Source organism: Cryptomeria japonica, chromosome 10, assembly GCF_030272615.1.
Source record: "Cryptomeria japonica chromosome 10, Sugi_1.0, whole genome shotgun sequence".
NCBI lineage: Eukaryota > Viridiplantae > Streptophyta > Pinopsida > Cupressales > Cupressaceae > Cryptomeria > Cryptomeria japonica.
In genome coordinates, this window is record NC_081414.1 from 295109765 (window position 1) to 295135270 (window position 25506).

A 25506-nucleotide genomic window follows, 5' to 3' on the forward strand; every position below is an offset into this window, starting at 1 on the left:
ATGGAAGAGGAACTTGTAAAGCTCAAAGATGGTGGAATAATCAAGCCAACTAGATATTCCACTTGGGTGTCAAATTTGGTTCTGATCAGGAAGAAGAATGGGGATATAAGGTTGTATGTAGATTTCAGGAACCTAAATATGTCTTCACTTAAGGACAATTATCCAGTACCAAACATGGAATCCATTTTGCAAAAGGTGATAGGTTGTGAGTTTTTGTCCATGATGGATGGATTTTCTAGATACAATTAGGCCAAAGTGAAGGAATCTGGGCAATATAAGATTGCATTTACTACACCTTAAGGATTCCTTTTGGATTGACCAATGTTGGAGAAATATTATAGATGACTATAGATGTGGTGTTGTTAGATTTGATTTATATCATCATGATAGTTTATCAGGATGACCTAACTATTTTCTCAAAGAAATCAACGGAGCATTTTTTTCATCTTGAAAAAATATTTATCAGAGTTCTTGAGTTTAGGATTTCCTTAAATCCTTAGAAGTGTAACTTTTATGTTACCAAGGGTAAACTTCTAGGACACATAGTTTACAAAGATGGAATTAGGATAGATCCAAAAAGAGTGGAAGAAATAGATAGAATACCCATCCCAAAAACTATGAAGTCCATACAATCATTTTTTGGCCAGATCAACTTTGTCAGGAGATTTATCCCCAATTTTGTTGAGATTGTGAAGCCTATCTCTAAATACTGAAGAAAGGGGCCAAATTTGACTAAACTGCTAAATCTTTAGATGCTTTTGTGGATATTAAGTGGGCAATCAAAGAGACACTAATACTAAATCTCCAGACTTTAGCAAGTCTTTCCAAAAAAAAATCATCTGCCTCCTTTCATACAGTTGTAGCTGTGATGCTTCAAAAGAATGATGAGGGATATGAGCAGCCCATTGCCTTTTATAGTAAATCACTCCAGGCTTCCGAGTTAAAATGTGATTTAGTGGAGAAGAAGGTCTATTTATTCATGAAAGCAGTAAAAAAAATTATACCTTACCTTGTAGGAGCTAAACTTATAGCATATGTGCCTAGTGTAGCAATGAAGAACATTTTTGTCCAATCAAAAGTAATAGGGAGGAGATGCATATGGATAAACAAGATTTAGTAATTCAATGTAGACTTCAAAATCACCAAGTTGGTTAGAGGACAAGGTATAGCAAAACTCATGGCATAAGAGAATTTGGAATCTACATAGGTGAATACCTTATCAACTTTAGAGGGTAATGTGTGCAGCTTGCAACATACTCCATGGTACACAAATATCTTATACATCTTAAAACACATGAAGTGTTGAGTATGGTTTCCATTGCACTAAAAGGTCGACCTGTCAATGCCCACTATAACCACTAGACACATAGAATCCATAGGAGGCAGTTAAGCCATGTCACAAACCTACTGCCTGTGCTACACAAAGACCAATGGCATACACCTTGCAACAATACCCCCCATCACAAGTTGGGTTTGAACTTGTGACCCATCTTTGATACCATTTGTTGGGTATGGTTGTTGTTGCACCAAAAGGTCAACCTGTCAATGCCAGCTACAACCACCAGACACATAAAATCCATGAGAGGTGATTAAGCCATATCGCAAACCTACCTCTTGTGTTGCACAGAGACCAAGGGCACACACCTTGCAACATGAAGTTCCTAGATGATTTGATAGATAACCAGAAAATAACTTTGAACCTCCAAGCCCAGAAGTATGTTTGCATCAATGGAGACCTAAATTACAGAGACCAGTTTTTTTTTCTATTTTGTCTGGATGAACATCAAGCAAAAGTAGTATTCAAGGATATGCATTCAAGAGTGTGAGGTGGCCATTTCATAGCGAAGACTAAAACCCATAAGATATTGAGGGTAGGGTAATTCTGACCCACATTGTTTAAGGATGCTCATCCCTATGTCAGAAAGTGTGAACCATGCCAAAAGTTCTCTAGCAAGTTAAAATATTCAAGTGCATTACACCTCAAACCTATGCAAGTTGAAGCTCCTTTCTATCAATGGGGTATTGATTTCGTTGTTGAAATGAATGAAAGATCAAGTGACAAGCACAAATGGATTATTGTGGCCATTGAATACCTTAAAAAGTGGGCAAAAGTTGTCCCAACTAGGCAGGCAACCAATAGGGTTGTCATTGATTTTCTGATAAGCAATATCATCGTTGAGTTTGGGGTACCAATAAGGTTGATAATGGACAATGCCATGTGCTTTATATATGAAGAGTTTACTGAATTTTGTAAATCATATGCATCTCCATACCATCTAAAGGGAAATGGACAAGCCAAAGAAAGTAATAAGAGCATCCTAAAGATTATCAAAAGGACTCTTGAAAAGAATAAAAAGGCATGGGATTAAAATTTTAAAAAGGCAGTATAGCCTGATGGGATAACTGTTATGAAGGCTATTGGTAAGTCACCATTTGAGCTAGTATATGAGACACAACAAGTATTGTCGGTGAATAATCTATTGCATGCGTAAAAGTTTATCCATGAAAATGACTTGGATATGTCAAAGCCAATGGATGAAAGGATGGAACAACTAGTTGAGCTTGATGAAGTTAGGAATGAAGCCCACAAAAGAAATATAAAGTTGCAACAACAAAAGAAGTATTTGTTTGATCAGGCATCAAATAAAAAAATTGACAATGGCAGTTTGGTCATGGTGTGGAATGCATGAGGTCAAGACAAAGGAAAACACAGAAAGTTTGAAGCCTTGTGGCTAGGACCATACACAGTTACAAAGAAAAACAGTGATGATTCATATTTTTTACAAAATATGGATGGCGAAATGTAAGAATTGCCAGTGCATGGATAGTTCCTAAAACATTTCTTTGTGTAGATGGAGGAAATAGGAAACTAGATCATAGATTTAGCTTCTTCCAACATCCAACATCCAACAATGAAGTACCTGCAAATCACACACACATGCAAATGCAAATATCTAATCTAACAACACATGCATGCAAATACAAAACTCACTCCATTGCCCTCCTATTCCTCAAGATTTTGTATTTTCACAATATTGCTCTCAGAAGCACATGCACAAAAGGCTACGAGGAAACGAAGATTTAAATGCAAGATTATTGAAAGAGAAAGCAAATGCGAGATGAAAAGAATGCAAAATGAAAAAGATAAACTAAATGCTAGATTGCTATATAGCCTCAAATGAAAGAGGGGGCTGGGTTTTTATAGAAGTCCTCTAGGTGAATGCACGTTGTGGGATGAATATGGGATAAATAATATGACTTGAAAGTTTGATCCCACATATGTAAGGTGGATGCAAATGGATGAAGAAGAAAGTATAAGTGAATGTCATTGCATGTATTTGTAAAAAAGGATAGATATTATTATTAAATATATACGTGATAGATGATAAATAGGTGATAGGATAATAATATTATTAAATGATTAATGGAATAATAATATTAATGATAATATAGATATTATTGATGATATTATTGGATAAATGATAAATAATAATAATTAATGATAATATTGATAATGGACAAATGATGAATAATAATAATATTAACAAGAATATTAATAATAGATAAATGGTGATAAATGATAATAGATGGAATAATGCATCAAAAAAAATGAAGTGGATTCACTCTGGATTAAGATGACAAATTTTATGTGTCTACACTTTGCATAAACTTTTCTTCCATGCACAGTAGCTTAGTGTACATTTATGTATATATTCCTAGTGTTTTTCGTTGATCTACTCCCCTAGAGATATTGGATTCTCATCCTAATTCAGGAAATCAGGCATCCCAACTAGAGCCATTGTTAGGATTGTCAAAATTTGCTTCAAATTTTGTTAATTTTTCTCTTTTATGCCCTAGTGGGGTTAGGGTTTTATTTTTTTTCTTATATTATGAAACCCTTAGGTTTTGATCTATGCAAGCATTTCCCTTATTTCTATTTTGTCATCGATTGGTTAGGGTAGGTAATCTGTTTCTAAGTCATGTCTTGAAGAGTTTAATTTCATTTTTTGATTGGCTTCACACGTTAGAGATTTTATGTCTCACCAGTCAATTATGTCATGGGGAGGGATTATTACTTTTCTAAAAGTCTAAAGTCTAATTCACCCTACCACTCATAATCCCCACAAACCCTTTTACCCTTAAGTCTTATTGAGCGCGTGCAAAATTTCCTCACTTAAGTGAGGGCTTTAAGTCCACCTTGTGAGCTTCTTTTAGTTAAAAAAACATGTTGCAGGGCAATGGGAATGTGTTTTTAACTCTATTTTATATCTTCCTCGTGCCCTTGCATAGTTATCTTGACAACACAAATGGTGTTGTATAGCAATAGGAAGATAGTTTAGGTATTGCCTTATGACCTTCCCCACGCCCCCAGGCAGTTATCTTTATGAACAAATTGATGTTATGGGGTAGTGAGATGTAAATGATATTAAAGAAAAGGATATCCCCACAAGCCCACAGTATGAAAGAAAATCAATAAGCAATGTTGCAGGCTATTAGGATGCAACAAATGTTAAAGGGAAATCTCTTTCACTCCATCTTGTACGATAGAAATAAAACAAGAGGACCTTGCGGGCTAGCGGGGTGATGATGCGAAGAAAAGATTCCCGCTACCCCATGACATAAAATAAAGAAGAACAATTCTCATGCGGGGTAGCAGGATAAGGGTAAAATGAAGAGATGTTCGTCCATGCTACCCTATGAGATGGAAACAAAGAGACAAGTGACCCCACAGGCTTGCTAGAGAAACAACAAAGGGAAAATATGTTCCCCACCATACTGTAACGGGAAAATAAAGACGAAAAAGGTGGTGAGGGGTAGCGGGGGATAAAGATTGAAAATAAGAGAAAATTAAAGGATTCCACCTCAATAGTCAAAGGGAGTCCAGATGAGATCATGGCCATTTACTTTGAAATCAACAACGAAGTTCAAATTTTGAAGACACCAACTCACAAAGCTAACATGAAAGATATTTAATGGCATATGAATTGCTAGCATTTTATGAGAAATAAAATGATTTTTTGTCGTTCATTTGTACAACTAGCAATCAAGAGGTTAAGCTAAAAGAACTCCAAGCGACCAAAAGCAATTTGTAAAAGCCCAATTACAACCAGAAAGATTTGAGCCAAGTAAGTAGTCATTGACCTGCAACTCTATAATTTCATCAAAAGGCTTAGAAGATTATTTTAGGGTTTCTTGTGTTTGAGAAGTATAATTCAAAATCCTAAGTAGAAACCATGGCCCCCAAATGCAAGGATACTACTATCCCTATAGCTGAGAAGAACCATGAGTAGGGAGAAGGCTTAAAACCCAAAAGGAAAAGGTCTACCACCTCAAAAATAATAAAGGTCATGCCAATTGTAGTAATTCCAACCTCCCCTCTAATTTCCAATGAGCCCAATGTTGGGCAATCCCTACCTTCTAAGGCAGAAAGCTCAAAACCTAAGAGAAGAAGAGACCCTTCTGCTAAGAAGGCTACACCTTAGATTCTTATCCAAATACCACCATTAAACTAGGCTCCACCAACAACTAAAGCCTCACCACCTGTGTTGGATATTGTTGCTGCTAGGATATGTTATTGTCAATGATGTCAACATATTCCTGTGTTTTGGTGTTGCAAAGAATTATTTTGTTGATCTAGTGTTTGCAGTGAGTTGATCTATTTGTTTGGGACACTGAATCAACTAGAGATACTTCATTCTTTATTGATTTCATGATGCTATGTGATGATTTGATTGAGTTGAGGATTCCAGTATGGAGATTGGTTTTTCAGCGTTCAATGTTGCAGTGTTCTGATATTTGATTTGTTGTGCTTCGGTATGATATGATCTTGTGTTGCAGATTTGGGAAAGTGTTTTGGATGTCCGTGTGTATCTTCATTTCAGACGGTTCATGATTCGATGCTCTGTAAGTTATCTTTCTTGTCTAAGTTGTTGTTGAGTGTTAACGTGTTGATCGATGAAAATTTGATTAAGTGGTGTTGGTGTAGCTATTGCATATGATTCTAACGTACTTGTTGGTGTTTCCTAATCATGTCCTATTTGTTTTGGTGGTCCATATTGATTGTTGTGCATGTTCTTGAATATCTTATAGGTAAGGTGATATTCTTCGTGTTATGCGGTATTTTCGATGGTGTAATGTGTTGCAGTTGTTCTTGGTGAGATTTATGGTTGTGTTCTATGTTTGAGGAGTTTATTTGGGTCCATCATATGCTATATATAATATTGCATTGGTCTCGTAGATGATGTATGTATCATGTGATGTAATTTTGTAATTAGGTGTTGAGGGTTTGGCCAACCTTGTATTCAACGTTGATGACTTGTATAAATAGGTTAATATTCATGTAATTTGGGTGTCGGTGTTGTGTCTCATTATTAGAGAGTGGTGTATGTGTGAATAATCCAATTCATCTTTCGGTGGGGTGTATTGACCAAAGATTGTTGCAAGACAGATAAATGTACTTAACCAAAACTATCATCAAGCATTAGCAGATGCTATTCTTTCAGTTCATCTTAAATGAATTGTAGTCTAAATTTCATTGTAACGTAGTGAACCTTCCTTGAGGGTTGGAAACTTTTGGGTTATCATATTTTGAGAAGTGAGCTCTAACCAGTGTGCCTGAATGCATGTGCATTCCCCATTATAATATTTATACATACTACTGGAGAGTATCATCTTATTGTGGGTAGGTTCCCATCGTGGTTTTTCCCTTAATTGGGTTTTCCACATCAAAATCTTGGTGTTGGTGTTATTGTGTTTATCTTTGTTCTTGTTGTAGTTGATCAGATTTGAGATTGTGCTTAAATTTTTTAATCTAGTGAAAACTGATTCACACCCACCCCCCCCCCGCTCTCAATTTTCCTTCCTTGTTGTTTCCAACAACCTGCCCAAAATACACCACCTTCACAAACCTTGACTACACCAACCCCAAGTGTTGAGGCCCTAGCCCTATAGGTTGAAGAACGCCTGACCGAAATTTAGAAGAAGGAAGGAAGGGGTCTCCACCAAGATTTGGTGGATTTCTTCAAAGGGTCAACCATGCAAGACTCATTGAAGAATGTTTTTTTAATCAAGCATTCAAAATGTAGAGATGCCATCACCATAAATAGGAGGTGGGACATATTTTACTATTTTTATGAGAATACAAATAAGGATACACCCGTTTCCAATCCTTGGGTGCTAGACATGAAAAATTAGTTGTCTGAAATCTCTTCACAAAGCTAGCCTTCATCAAGTTTTCAACAAAACAATACTATTCAAAATCTATGACTGTAAGAACAACTAAAGGCAAAATTCTACTAGATGTGGTCAAAGATGCAATAATTTTTTTTCTTTGACCCAAAATAGAAATACCTTAAAACAAGGTGATTTGAAAAGGAATCCACCCAACCTCTTCTATCGGGTGGGAGTTTCATAGTAAAGTTTCTTATTAATCAATACCATAGAATTGTAGGGGCCCATGGCCCGTCCAATTTTATGGGTAGGGATTGATTGAAACCCCTATAGTCCTAGAATTCAGTTGGGGGGCATGGGCTCTTTATAATAGTAGGGGGATATCCCTTTAGAATAGGGGCTAACCCTTTAGAATAGTAGGGGTTAGCCCTTCAAATAGTAGTTGTGGGTGAGGATATAGATAATTTTGGGGATTATAATTTATTAGGTATGATTGGGAAAAGATGTTGTTATCTGGATACACGCCCCAATAATTAGCTATCTGCTTTCCGGTATGAATTTTTCTACTCATGTGGATCAGCCAAAGAGGGGAGATAGTGAGTTGATGGTTGAGAATGAAGGCCCCTATAGATTTATATGGTATTTAGTTGATTGATTTAGGGCTCAACCCATACTATAGCTAGACAATTGGCTCAGGGCTCGGTCCCTACCTACAATAGAGTGGTTAGGGTCGAATATATGCTTGGGACTCAAGAGATTAGGGGCAGTTAGGGGTTGAGAAGTACATCTCTCTCTATATGCCCAATGGTTTGGTAATGGAGATATTTTCTAAAAGGACCCATCTATCTATGTCTGTCAAGATTGGATATAGCCATTGAAAAGATATGGGGCATTCTATGCTTATTCTGATACCCTGTTCACTCCAAATATGCCTCACCTCTACTCTGGGATTTCTGCATCTATAATGCAATGAATTCTGCCTCTTTTTTGTAGAGATGAGGCACTTCATTTTCAGCAAATGCATACAAAATTAAAAATTGTAATTGTAAGTTACAAATCTCCCTATTTGTATATGGCATGGGGAACCTAGAGTACAATGGAGTGAGAGCTTCTAATGCATCTTCATTCCATTAAACTCTACCCGATTAAATTCACTCGGTGAGATCAACATATACCCCTATCCATATAGAGATAGGCTCCCATCCAATGGATGAGATGAGATTAGAGTGTTATGCCCCTATCTATCCCATTGGATATTGATATCAGGGGAGGTTGTCATGTCTATATAATTTGTATAGGGGAGTTCATTTCATCGTTTCAATATAGAATCAATCCTAATCCCAATACTATCAAATAGATGATTCAAGATTGACTATACATGTAACATGAGTTGATGAATCATCTAGTAATAGCGAGGGCCCCCTTATCTCTATGTGGCTATCCATATCTATATGCCATCGAGATCCTTGAACTATGGATGGGATGGGAGGTATATAAACCAATAGGCCCCGCTTCGGCTAAATGGGGGCAATAGAATAGATCTCTCTAGGGGTGAATTGAACTATGGCACTATAGATTAGATATAGCATCCCTCCCCTATATGGAGATTATAGTACACAAATGCCCACTGCCAGAGATTCTAGATAGGGGCCTTTGAGAGGTAGGTGGGGTGGGGCCTACATCTATATATGGGCTCGACATTGCCCGACTCTCTAGAGTCTGTATCCATTTCAAGGAGGCCTGAATGGAGAATATAGGGTAGAGAAATGCCCTCGACAACATATATAGAGGGGCAATGCTTGATTGTAGTTATGAGTCGATTGAATGAGTGGAGTAGATTATTCATATTAAATCAATATAAGTCTTCATATTCCACATGGGATAGAGAGAAGAGGTCCCTACCACCACTAAAATCCCCCCCAACTGGCAACGACATCTACCTCCTAGGGGGGCCCACTTGGAAGAAAAATGCACTGAAGTTGGGAGAGTCTCTCCCTGACCCTAGTATTATACCTTACCTCACTTACCTCACCTGATCCATATACCTGAGATTATATATGTCCCTCTTCCATATAGAATAGGAAGTAGTTTGTTGTTTCTCAGTAAGGTCATGGAAGTAGAGTTTATTTCCTTGATATACTAAAGTTGAACTTCAGCATACATGCCCTTTAGACCTAGTCCTTTTGGGTACTATTGGCTTGCCAAACTAGCTCGCTACTAACTAACTAAATAACTAAAGATGCAATAATTTCTTTCTTTCACCCAAATAGAAATATGTTAAAACAAGTTGATTTGAAAAGGCTTGAAGATGAATACAATCTAAAGAAAGATGCACTAGAAGGAAGAAAGAGGTGCCAAGGTACATAAATAAATTATGCCAAGGAGGAAGAAATTATTTGCTGCAAATTGAGAAAGAGCGACTTGAGCTAGTCTCATTTGAGAATTATTTTGTAAAAGCATATTATGCTTTATGCCAATATTTGGGGATTGAATATAGAAGTAACCAAATGTTGGTGGGATTTATGATGATGGCTATGACAATCCAACATCCACAATCAAATGAGCTATATGATTTTCCCACCTATGTATAGGATAAATTGCATGATGGATTAATTAAGGAAAAGGATGAAAAAGTGGCAATTGATTTTAAGCATTATTCTCTCCTTTGTCACCTAATTATTTTTTAGAATAAAACAAAGTGAGTGCCCAGTTTGAACATTAATGTGTTTGACCCCAAAGAAGGTGTCAGGTGGCTAGTCCAACTTAGGTGGACTCAAATTTGGGACAAAGGCTCTCAATGGTCAAACTATGTGACATTTTTTGATGATTTTTGTTATGAAGGTGCTAAGATGGTTTGGGCTCCAATTCCCAAGAATTCCAAGTGATATAATAAAGGCATTAAGGGTAAAAGATTTAAGGACCAAGAAGGTGCAGCTTCCAGAGGGTGCATTCACCCACAATTTTGGTATTTTTCTTGTATTATGATTGTACAATGATTAGGGTTTATGGATGTCAACAAGCCCACCACAAATTGCCAGTTTATGTTCCTCCCAAACTCACATTCATTAAATTCATGTGGCAACTAATGTGGATGGAAGGGTAGTGGATCAAGCCAAAGAAGAAGGGTACTCATATGCCTAGATGCACAATATATGGTGGTTTTACAATCGGCTATGATGCAATTGAGAAAGTGCAGGAATTTGTGAGGGATACCTACCACCTTGAAAGTGGGAAGGCAAGGGAATATGACCTTGAGGGCTACATTAATGACCTCATAAAAAATAAAATGAAGAGAAAAGAAGTATTCCATGAGCATGCTAAATATGAGGACCTAATCAGAAACTAATCCCCCCAAGATGCATTGAACATAAGGAAAATGAGGGACATCCTTAGCAGGATTGAGAAGGAGAGGAAGCAGACAAACCCTAATTTTTGGGGATTTTGTTTTGAAATTCAAAATGATTTTGTAAGAATGCATTGTAAATTAATGAGTTTTGAAGAAATTCTTGTTGAGGCACACGAAGGAGAGTCATTTGGCCAAAATCTAGAAGAAAGGCCTACATATGAACCCCTAAAAGATAAAAAAATTGATGGGAAGGGGAAGCAAATAATGAAAGGGGAATCCTCCATATCAGCCCCTCCTTAGCCAAAGCCACAAGAGAGCTAGGCTTTCTCATAACAAGAGAAGCTTCCTAAGGTTGGCAAGGTCACTCCACTTGATATAGAACAAATTCAAGATGAAGAAGATGAATCTGGAGTCCCTCCACCTTCTCCTCCTCGAGACACATTTCAGGATGTGTATTTTGCAGATGAACCACTAGATGCAGATACGACAAATATCCCAAGCACAATCCCCAAGGATGATGCAAATGTTGAAAGGATACTTCTTGTTGCACAATTTTTGTCTGACAATGAATTCATCAAGACTCATGAATTCAAAAAAATTTGGTTATTGGCCAAATAAAAGATCATGTTAGAATAAGTTCAATGGAAAATCTTGATAGGGATAATATAGATATTACTCTCGATGAGGTCAGAAGAATGGTCAAGGCAAGCGACATGATACTGGTCCCGAGACAGGATATTGAGATTTTTTTTTGTATTAGACCAGGTTATGAAACAAGAAGACCCCATCTATGCCAAAGCATTTGACACTCATAGTACTGGGTTTAACCCCAATTGGCTCAATGGTCAAGAGCCCCCAACATTGAAAAGCCTAGGCTTTTATATGCAATAGAAGAGAAAGTTAGAGATGCAATTGTAAGAACATTGAGAGACATATCAACTGTAGAGACAACTACAACTGCATTACATTCTTTATTATTTGCAAAGGCAATCGCTAAGGAAGAAGAGAGGAGACATGAAATACTAAAAAAGAAGCATGTTGCCATACATGCTAGTTTTAATCAATTGTTTATAGATAATGCAAAATTAAGAAAATAAATTTAGTAGAGAGAATTCTTCTTCTATTGTTGTAGTAGAGCAATGTCAACCTCCCCAAGGGCAACATACATAGATTGGAGTTTAGGTTGGAACTAGTGAGCTAGAGGATGTCCCCTCTACTTCTATTTTTTATCTTGAAATGTTGAGTGATGAAAATAGGGCTTTAGCCAAGGTGATTAAAAATAAGGACAAAATGCTAGATTTGGCTAAGGTCAAAAGAAAAGAGAAATTCCTAAAGATCATGAAGAATACATTTTTACATCTTCTAGGGCAAATTTGGAATAAATTAGATGAGGTTCATGCCTCATATTCACATATTTTTCAAGTCCACATGCAACTACAAGACATTCTCTCATTCTTTAAGCCATTGAAGCCCACACGGCATCCCAGAGTCACTATTTTGAAAGACACATTCTTGGCAATAAAGAACTTTTGCAAGTATATTGTGAACTATAATGAAAATGTGTACAATTCTTCAAAATTAATGAAAAAAAATAGTTCATATTGTCTCCATTTTTGTGTATGTCTTGTATGATTCTTTATATTAATGATATACTGAGTTGTCTTCTCTAATGGAGAATGTGTAATGTTGATAATGGGTCTCGTTAAATGAAGGAGTAAAATTATATTTCATAATTACTCCAATTTGTATACACTTGAATGTGATTCTAAGAATGGGTTGTATTTCGTTTCAGGAACATGACATGTAAGGCATGAAATGTCTGGTTAAGGATTAATATATGGGTATGCATTATTATTAGTTCTAAGTTTACTTGGAATTTGACTCTGTTCGAATGAGATAAGAAATGGGCATACTTTTAGTCGTTCCAAGATCATTCAAAAATGATAATATCTTTTTACTTTTTTGTTGTAGTAGTTTTAGTGTAGGAAATCAATCCTAATGGTGGAGTGAGTGTTTAGAAGCCAAGATTGAAGCCAACTCAGAAGTTTATAAGCTTTCCTTGGTATATTTTAATTGGGAGTATATGCTATAGTTTGCAATGTCTGAGGATGAAGCAAAGTAGGTTATCAAGGCATTGTATAGGGATACCCACCTTGATTTTGTAGAGCCAAAAGTGTAGGAGATTTCAATCCTGTAACCGAATCTCATTTGTTGGCCAAAATTTGGGAAGTCCATTGATGGGAACCAACATAATACACACTCAACCATTCACAAGTACAACACCCTTAGATTATTTGCAAGGAAAAATACGAACCAACTAATTGATATACACTTGAAGTTATTTACAAGAAAAAATACCAACTGACTATGAATCAATTATTAAACAATCCATAAACTATAAAACTATTAAGCCCCCTTGCTCCATCAAGAGACACAAAAAGGGGTCCTTCTCATGCAATGTACCATCTTTGAGTGAGAAGCTAGCTAAAGGTTATGATATTTATCTAACCTTGCGTACCTCTAGCATTTAATTTGTCTTAAATTACACTTATTCATTTAATGTCACATTGGACTCTCTAATAGTGCAAGCATTTGAGTTTATAACAACTCCATCAAGCATAGTAAAGATGATCCCAAAAAGTACAAGCACTATATGCACAACCATACTCAAATGTTCAAAATAACGCATTTTTTTTTTTTACCAATAATGCACCCATACACTAATCACCATTTTTCAGCTACTTAAAAAAAATGAATTTAACCTTTTAAACATCATACAATCTTCAACTACATAAAAGGTCATTTAAGGAATTTTGAATCAAACACCTTTTAATTTCGAATGAAACTTTTGTCAATCAAACTATCAATATAAACAAGTATCTTAACAGATTTCTTTAAGTTGATTTATGAGTTGCAAAAACAATAAACAAACTAAAATCATTTATCTCCATTCACCACAAGATATCACATTTTTAAACCATGTTTCACTTCTTTTATAAGCAAATGTTCCATAATAAGAATTGAGGATGTCGCTCTCATCATCTACAACAACTAGTACTTTTTCTCATTTTATTAAACACCACTTTAAGAAAATGATATATCACCTAGTATAATGTTGATGATACATCTTGCACTTCTATCATATTTTATAGAATTTTAAGAAAAATGCCTCATCTAATACATACAAAATTGATTGTGCCAAAATGTAGGCCCACCTTGTTGGAATCAAGGAACACTGAGGACGGGGGGATGAATCAGTGTTACACAATTTTTGACTTTATTAAACTGATGATCATCTAGCCACATGGCACATATGAAGAAAAGAAAGATGCATAACTATAAAGCAAGTACTCATAACACCACAACACAAAGATTTTTTATGTGGAAACCCGGTTAAGGGAAAAACCATGGTCGAATTGAGACCCACAATATTAATATACCTTGTTAGAAGTATAATAATATTGCAAAGGGGAATGCACATGCATTTAGATACACTGCCTAGAGCTCATTGCACAAATACAAGAAGGGCTACAACCCTGGGGAAGACTCACTGCCTTATAGATCTACTACAATAGATAATTGAAGTGGTTGAACTAATAAATAACATCTACAAATGCCTTGAAATAGTTTCAGTTAAGCTCATATATCAAACTACATACTCTGCAACATACTCTACTCTGATATGTTGTTCTGCTGCAATCCAGAGCACCAATCTTCCACTAGTGCACAAAGAAATACACACTCGACTACCAAAATCTCACAACATAACCACTGATCACATAAATGACACTATCAATTGCTCTTATATATCTGCAAAATTGAATTAGATCTTCTATATTTCAGCCCAAAAATGCATAACACACAAATGAAATGTGTAATATCAAGTCGACTCAATCTGATCTCCAATACGCATGCGAACCAAAACAATGTTAGCTAAGACATAGCCTAGACCCAAATCACCACCGCAAACATGAAACACCTCCAAGAATTATGCCTCGATCACCCGCAACACGCTACAACTCCATAAATGTCACATAACACAAAGAGCACCACTAGATCAAGAAAATGATCAATAACACACACAACGATCAATATGGACCAACAACATGGATAAAACATGATCTAGAAACATCCACAACCAAAGCGAATCACAATAGAAGCAACTACAACATCACATCTTACTAGAATTATCATCATCTCTCTATCGAAGCTCAAGAACACCAACATAACTGACTGTCAACCTGGAAGATTCACTTGCAGACCTCCAAATCACGAACCATCAGAATTGAGGCTACACTTGAGCATCCCAAACACTATCGAAACCGCACACAAAGATATTGCAATTCCGAAGCAATGCAGAGCACAAACCAGAATACCGAATAACACGAACAACTGAATAACAACCACAATATTGGATCTCACAACTCGATCAAATCAACATGCGAACCATTGAAACTTCTATTGAATCAACTAGAGATAAGCATCTCAAAATCCATTAAACCGCAATAGCTCATCTGCAACACACTGACCAAACCAACTCATATAATCTGACTGCAACACTAGAACACACAAGAAGAATATGTTGACATCAATGACAAAACATTGTTCCAACAAACATCTCAACAATATCTAACACACCCCTCCAACAACTTCTGCACTACCTTTTGCTAGTCATATATGCCTTAACAAATAGCGCTTTCAACAACTTACAATGTTTCAATGCCATTTTTAATTGCTATAAGAAAATATTAGAAATTCAATGCCATTTTAAGCTCTAATGACGCAAAAATAGTTATTTATGCTTCTTTTTCAACAATATGAATCACTTCAACAAACATTTTAATGTCAAATTTAAAACATTTTACTATCTAATATTATGTAGCAACAAGAAAACAAATTAAAAAGCTATATTAACACCATTTATGCTTGTGTATTAGTTAATGAATGATCAAATGAAGGAATTTTAATGATGTCCACCAACGGTCTAAGGGATCAAGAATAACAAATTAACCTGTTTTCAAATTCTTTTTTCATGTTGATTCTTCGATTATGAATCTTGAGTAAGAAACTCGTTGTTTTGCCTCCTCAAAAAGTTCATTCAACTATTCACCTTTAAATTGTTATCAAATTGACTAAGATATCTTATAACTACACATTCTTTGATGAAATGTCATTCAATTTCTACCACCCTTTGTGAAAAAATATAAGCTCTTTCTACCCAATCTTCGATTTTAGAAAAAGACTCCTTTTACAAAAGATTTTAGACCTACACTAATACCTTATGAAAGTTGTAATTTCCAATTAATTATTTATTGATCCTAAACAGTACATGGAATTTCGAGTTTTTTTTAAGTTGTCTTCGTATGCGACTCAACTGCTTATAGCTATTGATCTAGCTTCTGGGTAGTACTGATGCACGTTGTGGAATCAATTATGCGCAAAAAGGTCAAAAAGTACACATTTCAAAGTGTCGCCTGATACATAACTAAAGATGTTCAAGTAACTGTCAACTCAAAATTGCTAGTACTTGATCACAAATGTCCCAATAGTGGTGCACAAATGGGCCAATTATGAATAAAAAATTACAAAAAATGATCGGCTATTAGTACAAAACAAATTTATTAATAATATTTTCATGACTATTAGAGGATCAACATGACAATAAAGTGCCGGTTATTGGAACTAATAGACTAGGAGGAAAAGGATGAAGGTGGATCACAACATAAAACTGTGGGGAAGAAGAACGTTAATGGGTATCCATCCTGGGCAGCAGAGAGCTGATGGCCAAGAGAAGCGCGCCTCATCACCTACATCTGGAAGTCAAAGATTCTCCGATCGCCATGGGAGAATTTAATATATCCTCAAAAGGACGTGGATATGTGGTGCAGCTGATCTAATTTAGGGTTTTGCAAGCAATTGTTAACCGTTTGATTTACAGTTTTTCCAGGGAATTCCTTCGGCGTACAATATTCAACTAATCATACAATCTTGAGGTATTTCCTACTCACACTTGCATGGCACATAAAAGGTGAGATCCTACAATTGGGGATTTACATCTCATATATACATAAATCATGACTCTCTTCATTTCCTGGCGGAGTTTGAATGAGTCTTTTCCCGGTAAATATGAATTTAAACAAACAAACGAAATCGAAAAAATCCAAATAGAACGCATTTTGCCTGGCACTTGCTAAGTTTAAGCCCAGAATAGTTGTGGAGAGATGATGTAAGCCAGTGGAAAAGAATTTCCCCATTCAGCTTGTTATCGCTAGGTCTATATTTAACATTGTTTTGTGATAGCTTAACTGAAAATGAGCAAAATCAGAGGTATTGGCCCAAAAATGAAGGTTTCCAGCAACGCATGAAGCGTTAATTGTAAATGCACTACTAATGCTCCATATCGATGTGTACCCAACTACTTTTTTCATTATATATAATGGATTACATAAAAAAACGTATATGAATTTTGAAAGTTTGGAAGTCATGGCGAGGCAGCTAATGATCTTGTTTACGCTTGTTACCGTGGCTTTCTCGTTGACAGAATCCTTGGAAAAAACAAAGGCAAGTAGGAATTTGGGAATCGGGATTAAAAATAATGTCTTTGAGCTGTGCTTTGTATTTGATTGAGCATCTGTTTTATATGAATTACAGCTGAAAGATATATGAATATCTGAGTGTTCTTTAAGTTTATCGGTAATGGTCATTTGTGCTTTAGAATTACATGAAATGCATCACTCTCTGGAAAAGGGAAAATAAAAAATTGGGTGGAAAACCACTACATCCAGATTATCACATTTGTGTTAGGTTTTGTGCTTGATTACTTTTTATTGAACTTGGTGGTTTTTTTTTGAATTTTCTTTCTGTGTGGACTTATCAGTTGTCTTTCTGCATTAACATTCTTATTGTATGAATTTGGCTGGGAAGTGGATTGGATTAGGAGCAATAAATTTCTACTGATATTGAATGTCCGAGTGGTATTAGGAGGAGGAGTATGTTAGAAACTAAGAACAGGACAGAAATTTCTTATTTCTTACTTCCTTTTTCCCCTTTTTCTAACTGCCAACTCATCTGCAGGGCTAATATTATTTGTTGCAGCAACCTAAAAATAATGGTGTACTCAATTGGACCTAAGAAGGATATCTATGATATAGATTATATGCAAATGTTCTATTGTTTGATAATACTGATTATATGAACTTGGGAGGACCAGAAGGGGACTCGATTCATGTGCTGTGGTTAATGTTGAATCATTGTCATTCATTTGGATTGCTATAAAGTTATAAGCAAGGATGGAATTTTGGTGACCATGGGAATTTTGATTTTCATTTGGTTGGTGGCAGTCTTATGTGGTTTACTTGGGAGGGCATCATGATGGAAGATTGAGTGCTGTTGAGGTTGCAGATTCTCATTATGAACTCCTGTCATCTGTTTTGGGAAGGTAATAGATAAAAACTTTGGTTTAAGATGTTTAACATTTCTCTATTAATCAAATGTAATTGATATAAAAGTTCAATACATTGTACATGGGTTAAGGGGAATATATAAATCTATGATATTAAAACAATTTCTATATATATAGGGTAGGGAGAGAAGAGTCCGTGATCAGAGCTCAATCAGTCTGCATTATAAGACATTATTTGAGTCTCTTTTAGAAGTTTTGAATTTTTCTTTAATTTTCACAATCATTTACATTAATGAAGTGCTAGCATATTTTAAATTTTTTAAAAATTATATTATATTAATTTTAGATTGTTTAATTCAATTCTTATATATTTCAACTTTTCACACTAAGTAAATATGAACTTACTATATTATTTAAATTATTATAATTTACATTAAATAAATATAAATTCAATATTAATAAATTTTAAAAATCATTTAATATAAATAAATTATTTTATTTTTCACTTTTCTTCATTCTCTGTCTCATACACTATCTTTGACCTTATATAAGTAATATTTCTTCTATTGTGATCCTTCCTCTCTTTACCCTTCCAATAGCCCCTTCAAATAATTAAATCAAGCAAAATGTTTATTTTTTAACTTTTTTTACCAATGGACGCTGTTTTTTAATATGAAACGCCTCATTGAATTTTTATGAAGTTGCAAATGTCAAGCCTTCTATAATTCATATAGCTTCTGTGTTTTTCACTGCCAGAGTAATTTCTCTGATGTACACTGTTTTTGCCCCTCTTATTTTTACAGCAAAGAAGTAGCCAAGGATTCAATCTTCTATTCATACACCAAAACTATTAATGGGTTTGCTGCTAAACTCCCGGAAAATCATGCTCTTGCTCTTAAAAGTAAGTTTTTACCACCATGAAAACTTCATGTCTTTCTTCTGATTATGCAGTTACGGAAACCATATCTTTGTTTTAGTTTTCTAACAGAATGGTGCTGCTCCAGAACATCCTGGAGTAATATCGGTATTTCCTAACAGTCGGCGAAAGTTGCAAACAACTCATTCATGGGCTTTCCTGGGCTTAGAAGATGTCAATCGACAGATCCCTCCGCAATCGCTATGGAGAAAATCAAATTTTGGAAAAGATGTCATTATTGCTAACTTTGACTCAGGTAGAAGCTCATTAGAAGCCATATAATTAGACTATATGCATAGGGATTTTTCACGAATAATGCAATATAGCTGATCTTGCTTGGTCAACTGTTAGGTGTGTGGCCTGAATCTGAAAGCTTCAGTGACAAGGGTTTTGGCCCCGTCCCTAGCCGCTGGAAGGGAATTTGCGAAAATAGCACTGGATTCACTTGCAACAGGTGTTGATTTATACTTATCACAAAATCCAAACTCGTGTTCTAACACATTTTTTAGCAATTCAAATATTAGTTTTACAGTCTTTAGGATAGAGTATGTCCTGCATCTTAAACTGCTTTAGTCCTTAATTGTTACTTATCCGTCTTAATACTACATTTAATTTCTTCTCTCGCCAGCAACGAAACCTTTAAGTGCCAAGAGAGCCTGTCCATAGGGTGGAAGCCACAAGAGGGGCCGCTTTTCCTTATACAACATCTATTTTTTATTTACTACAATTAATTACATCATCGTCCCAATTTAAAATTTTTGAACCCTCCTAATTCAAAAAACACAAGATTTTGATTGCCATAGCTTGCCCTTCTACCATGTTATGTATTTCTGCAATTCTTCACATAATTTCTTTCTTCCTCTGCTTCCAGCTGCTTGTTGGGCATCCTTCTCTGTTATTCTCTTTCTATTTCCCTAATTTTTTGTGGGCTTATATGCACCTCTTCTTGTCCTCCACTAAAATCCATTCTGAGTTTTCTCATCTCTTGTCCAACCTTTTGTTTCACCTACACAAGCAATTAAAAACAAAAGCCAAGGGAATAAAAAATTCCCCTTAGTGCTTCCTCCTATGCATTAAGCCATTTAGACATGCTTTGTAATACTTCTTTCAAGTTTATATCTCTTCCATGTCTTGTTTCCCTATCACAGACTAGGGAAAGTCCATTTTCATCTTAATCTATTTTTGCTACCATATCAGCTTTGGCAATGCCCACAATATCATGTCCACATTCATTCTTCACAATGCCATCCTTCTTAGTGAGGTCTTCTTCTCCTCCCTCATCAAATATGGGCCCCAGAGATCTTCATCTTTGTTGTTGCTTCACCTCTAATGTGGACTACTTCCATAACTGCAACATACTGGGCCAATTTTAGTGATAGGTTTCATTTTCATTGTAGTCTTCTAAATCTACTCCTTTTAGGATGATCATCAAAATTTTCCCCTTATTTATATAGAAACACAACTCAACATCATCATCCCAATCATCCTCTTCCTCTTTACCTCACCTCTATCAAACTCTTTCCATAACACATTTAAGGGTCTTCTGTCAACTAGTAATTATGCCAACTCATTTTTCAGCATTTCTATTCCTTTGCCAGTCATAAACTCTATGGCTTTCCTATCTGAAAATAACTCTTACAAGATGAGTATTTGTTCCCACCAATCATTTTTACCTTCTCACATCCCTTCAATACCTTTACTTCAAATTTCTTCTTCTATGCTTTCCCCTTATTGCTTGCCTCATAATACAACATCCACCATAATTTCCTTCAACTGGAACTCCATTTGCTTTGCTTGTTTGCTGTTGGCTTCTTCCTCTTCTTTTGTCTGCTTTCGTCTTCTAACTTGGTTATCCTATTTTTCACATCAAGGAACAATTCCACCTCCGCATCCACAACCATATCCATAGCTCTCCTCTGAGTTATTCAGAACCGTCCTGACAAATTCTCTATCCCCAACAGCTTAGGATCCTCCGATGCCAAAGCCGATGCAGATTTTTCTCTAATCTACAAGGAAAAGTCTAATTGCAACTCAAAATAGCAAGCAGGATAGTAAAATAAACTAACAGCAGAAGCAAAATTCATAACAATTTGGACAACAACTCTTATTTCTGAACTTGATTATAGAAAAAATTCTTTTCAATAGTTATCCCAGCTGATTCCCTAAAACTCTGCTGAGCTGTCCCAGCAATACACCCCACTAATAAATAAAACTGCCATTCTGAAAAAGAGAAGCTCCAAAATGACCTACTACAGCAGCTATAGACCCACCAACAATAGTTACCACAAAATTTCCTAAAATATCTGAGCACAAAGAAATTGACACAGCAGGAGACATGGCATTTAAAGTTTAGTTAATCAACCCAAAGGAAGTTATAAGTTTTAAGGAGAACCAAGGATTTTTATGAACGAAATTAAGAGAATCAGAATTTGAGCCTTAAATTTTTTTTGGGCCATTGTGCTTGTATATATGTTGGTCTAACTTTAGGTAGAATCAAACCTCCAAGGGAGTTCCAAGTATTAGAGGTGGAATATTCTTATTTAACTGGATTAGAGGAAGGAAAATCCGAGTCTTAAAATTATTTGTTCTCCAACAGGAAGCTGATTGGAGCAAGATACTTTCACAAGGGATTTGAGGCTGAAAATGGGCCTCTTGACCCCAAGGCAGGGGAACAACTTTCGGCGCGAGACGATCATGGGCACGGATCTCATACCCTGTCCACAGCGGGTGGGACTTATGTGGAAAAAGCAAATGTTTTGCGATATGGTCATGGAGTTGCAAAGGGAGGGGCTCCTGCTGCCAGAGTTGCAACCTACAAGGTTTGTTGGAGCAATGGCTCGGCAGAGTTCGGATGCTATGATGCAGACATTCTTGCAGCATTTGATCAAGGGATATATGATGGAGTAGACGTGATCTCTATTTCTCTTGGAGGTATCCAGGGTGCATTACTTCTACTTTCTGATGGGGTTTCCATTGGATCACTCCATGCTGTCCAGAAAGGAAGGGTTGTGGTTTGTTCTGCAGGAAATGATGGTCCAAGTGCAGGCACTGTATTGAATGTGGCTCCATGGGTTATAACTGTAGGAGCAAGTACCACAGATAGACAATTTGCCTCAGTTGCTTTCTTAGGAAACAAGACAACTTGTAAGGTGAGCTATCTTATTTTGAAATTCCTTGAGGGTATCGTATTTAAAAATGTGATAATTTTTAATTGAAGGGCATGCTGTACTAGAAGAATAGAGATGATATGTTAAGATCATTGATGTCTAGTATTGACTCTTTGCATTGAATTTACGGATGTTAATGGTTTTTGCCAGGGACAAAGCTTATCACAGTTCCCTCTAAAAAGGAGACGGATGTACCCTCTGGTATCTTCAATAGATGTTAGAGGTAGAGGTGTAAATGAAAGTGCTGGGTATGCTACACAATTACTTATTATTTTTATTCATAAACATAGGAAGTCGTTTAACCATCAGTTTAATATTTGCATCAAGTGAATCTATCAAACTTCCAACCTCCTTTGATGATGAGCTAAAATAGTAGTAATGTAAATAATGTTGCAGGGAGTCGTGCTACCCTGGATCTCTAGATCCCCGAAAAGTTAAAGATAAGATTGTTGCCTGTGAACTGGGTATCAATCCCAGAGTGGAGAAAGGCGAAGAAGTTCGCAGGGCAGGAGGCGCTGGCATGATTCTCTACAATGATATTGGAGAAGGTGACAGTTTTGTCGCAGATGCTCATGTTCTTCCTGCAACAGAAGTGGAAGTAGTTGATGGGTTGAAAGTTCTCGATTATATCAAATCTACAAAGTAGGTTTCAAGGAGTTTATTTTAGTTTTGCAAAACTTCAGTGCTAGGTTTTAAAAAACTTACGGTCCTAAACATTCTTAAATGCTCATGCAGGTCCCCTGTTGCTTATATTTCTCCAGTGAGAACCGAGTTCAATACAACGCCAGCTCCACTGATGACAAGCTTCACCTCTTTAGGCCCAACTATTCTTATGCCAGGCATACTCAAGGTCATAATCCAACCCTAATCCAACCCTAAACTTCGGTATTTTCCAATTTCCAACATGATTCCTTTATTAGCAATATGATAATACAAACTCTTTGATTTGGTCTTAATTCAATCCTAAACTTACATATTTTGTATTTCCAACATGTTTCCATTATTGTAAATATGGTAATAGAAAGTTTTTGGTTTGTATATTGGATGCAGCCTGATATTGCAGCTCCAGGGTTGAACATCCTTGCAGCATGGTCAGGAGTTGGATCCCCAACTGGCCTTGATTTTGACCATAGGAAGACTGCTTTCAATGTAATATCGGGCACGTCTATGGCATGCCCTCATGTAGCTGGTGTTGCAGCATTACTAAAGGCAGCATATCCTCAATGGAGCCCAGCAGCCATAAGTTCAGCCATTATGACTTCAGGTATATACCATACAACGTATACTAAAAAATCATTGTACGTTTCACTCACTACATTCAAATTCGTGTCATTCTAGATTTTCTAAATCACTTTTCGTGGAAGCTATCGAACAAGGCTTGTTCTAGTATGAATGTTTTTTTTCAATTTATTTCTTTAGATTTGAAATTTTACCATGGGTTGTATTCTTTTGAGAATCTCAGCTACCATAATGGACGACATCAAGGGAGCTCAGAATGTATTGTGGAACCCAGGTCCTTTCGCCTTCGGTGCAGGTCATATCAACCCAAATAGAGCTGGAGATCCTGGCCTAATTTATGATTTATCAATGAATGACTACTACACAGTCTTATGCATTTTAGGCTGGACACCAGAGATGATAAATAGAGCAACTGGTGTACAATTCTCTTGCCCAGCAGATGCTGCAATATACAACCTCAATTATCCTTCCATTACTGCAGTATCACTAGATGAACCTCGGATATTGAAGAGAACTGTGACATATGTTTCAAATGGACCAGAGACTTTCAAAGCAGAGGTGAGATCTCCCCCCGAAGTGGTAGTTGCAGTGAAGCCCAACATCCTTCACTTCACTAAGACAGGGGAGGTGAAATCATTTGAGGTGGTGATGCGACCCAAGCCTAGTTTAAGAATCTTTGGTTTTGGATCTTTGACATGGAAAAGTGCTAAACATGTTGTGAGAAGTCCTATTGTTGTGTGTAGTGGTAATTGTTTTTAGATCAACTAAAGACGAAACCACCCACTGGAATTTATCTTCAGGTTATTTTGGTTCACTTATCATCATTTTGTAGCACTGACCCAGGAATCAAGCTAAATAAACACCATTTTTTAATCCCTGATGAGGGATTTATTTATTTATTACGCCGAAGGCGTACCCTATTTGAAGTAATTGAGTTAACTCTCAAGATCAACGGTTTACATCTTCTAAAAATTGATGCAAGACGATCGAACTTGTCATGACCATGGATATTGAATTCACAAATTTAAATTAATAATAGTATAATTTTGTGAGAGTATTTTATCAAAAAATAAATAAATAAATAAAAGTTTTACTACTTGATGGATATTGAATTCACAAATTACATTCTTTTTTCCTCATTGGCCAGTTGGGATTGAGAAAGATTTTTCTTGTAAGTAGAGTATCCATTTTTAAAATAATATTATAATTTTGTGAGTATTTTATGAAAAAAAAATAAATAAATAAAAGTTTTTCCTCATTAAAATTATAATTTTGTGAGAGTATTTTATGAAATAAATAAATAAAAGTTTTAGTAGTGGATTGATATTGAATTCACAAATTTTAATTATTCTTATTTTCTTTGTCACTCAACATTCTTTTTTACTCATTGGTCAGTTATTATTATAATTTTGTGAGAGTATTTTATCAAAAATAAATAAATAAATAAAATTTATAAAAAAATGAAATAAATAAATAGAAGTTTTACTAGTGGATGGATATTGAATTCACAAATTTTAATTAATCCTATTTTCTTTTTTCCTCATTGGCCAGTTGGGATTGAGAAAGATTTTTTGTGTAAGCAAAGCAGAGTATCCATTGTTAAAATAATATTATAATTTTGTGAGAATATTTTATCAAAAATAAATAAAAGTTTTACTAGTGGATAGAGATTTAAGTGAAAAATAGAAATAAATCATAGTAAATTATAATAGTTTGAGTTTTCATTCTATGTTTTTTATTTTTTGGTTGCTTAAAATCTAACTCTTATATAAATAAGAGACAATATTCTCCACTATGACAACATTAACTGCAAATGCAATTGCCAACATTTTTGCAGTCCTATCTATTTTTTATCCTTCTTTAGAGGTAACATGTGTAGAGTCCATAAAACAACGATATGAGAATGTGAAATATCAATTACACCTCTTTGTTGGTGTACATACACATCCTTCTCTGCTTCCTGACCAATTCAACAAGATTGTTTTGGAGGACACTTTAGTCAAAGGTTCCATCATTTGCTTGAGCGAATATACTTGCAAGAAGTTCCACAAATTCACATATGTCCACACTTGCATACTATTATTTTTAAAGTTCTCATTTATTCATCTATATCTCCTTACTAAATTTAAATCTCCTTTCATTGTAGGGCTATGGCAATTAATAGCTTGAAAATAATTTTAAATAATGCAAAAATAGTTGGAACACCAATTCCTCTTCTACAAGCTACCAACTTCATTCCATCAAGCAACTCTCTAAACCCACCCGA

General features: G+C 35.7%; 1 protein-coding gene across 1 annotated transcript; it reads left to right on the forward strand.

Moving 5' to 3' along the window:
- Positions 1-24289, forward strand: LOC131029333 (subtilisin-like protease SBT5.3). The gene is made up of 11 exons (XM_059212401.1): positions 1-195; positions 17842-17954; positions 18722-18819; positions 18923-19090; positions 19186-19288; positions 21431-21983; positions 22152-22249; positions 22398-22643; positions 22737-22851; positions 23052-23265; positions 23464-24289. Exons 1-11 carry the CDS (start codon positions 1-3, stop codon positions 23997-23999), a joined length of 2439 nt encoding a protein of 812 aa, XP_059068384.1. The 3' UTR covers positions 24000-24289.
- The last annotated feature ends 1217 nt before the right edge of the window (positions 24290-25506 follow it).

What these genes read in the sequence shown, in the direction of transcription:
- LOC131029333 (XM_059212401.1), top strand. Translation starts at nt 1, where the DNA reads ATGGAAGAGGAACTTGTAAAGCTCAAAGATGGTGGAATAATCAAGCCA. An exon ending in TGGAATCCATTTTGCAAAAG is followed by an intron (nt 196 to 17,841) that starts GTGATAGGTTGT and finishes TTTTGATTTTCA; the next exon opens with TTTGGTTGGTGGCAGTCTTA. An exon ending in ACTGGATTCACTTGCAACAG is followed by an intron (nt 19,289 to 21,430) that starts GTGTTGATTTAT and finishes GTTCTCCAACAG; the next exon opens with GAAGCTGATTGGAGCAAGAT.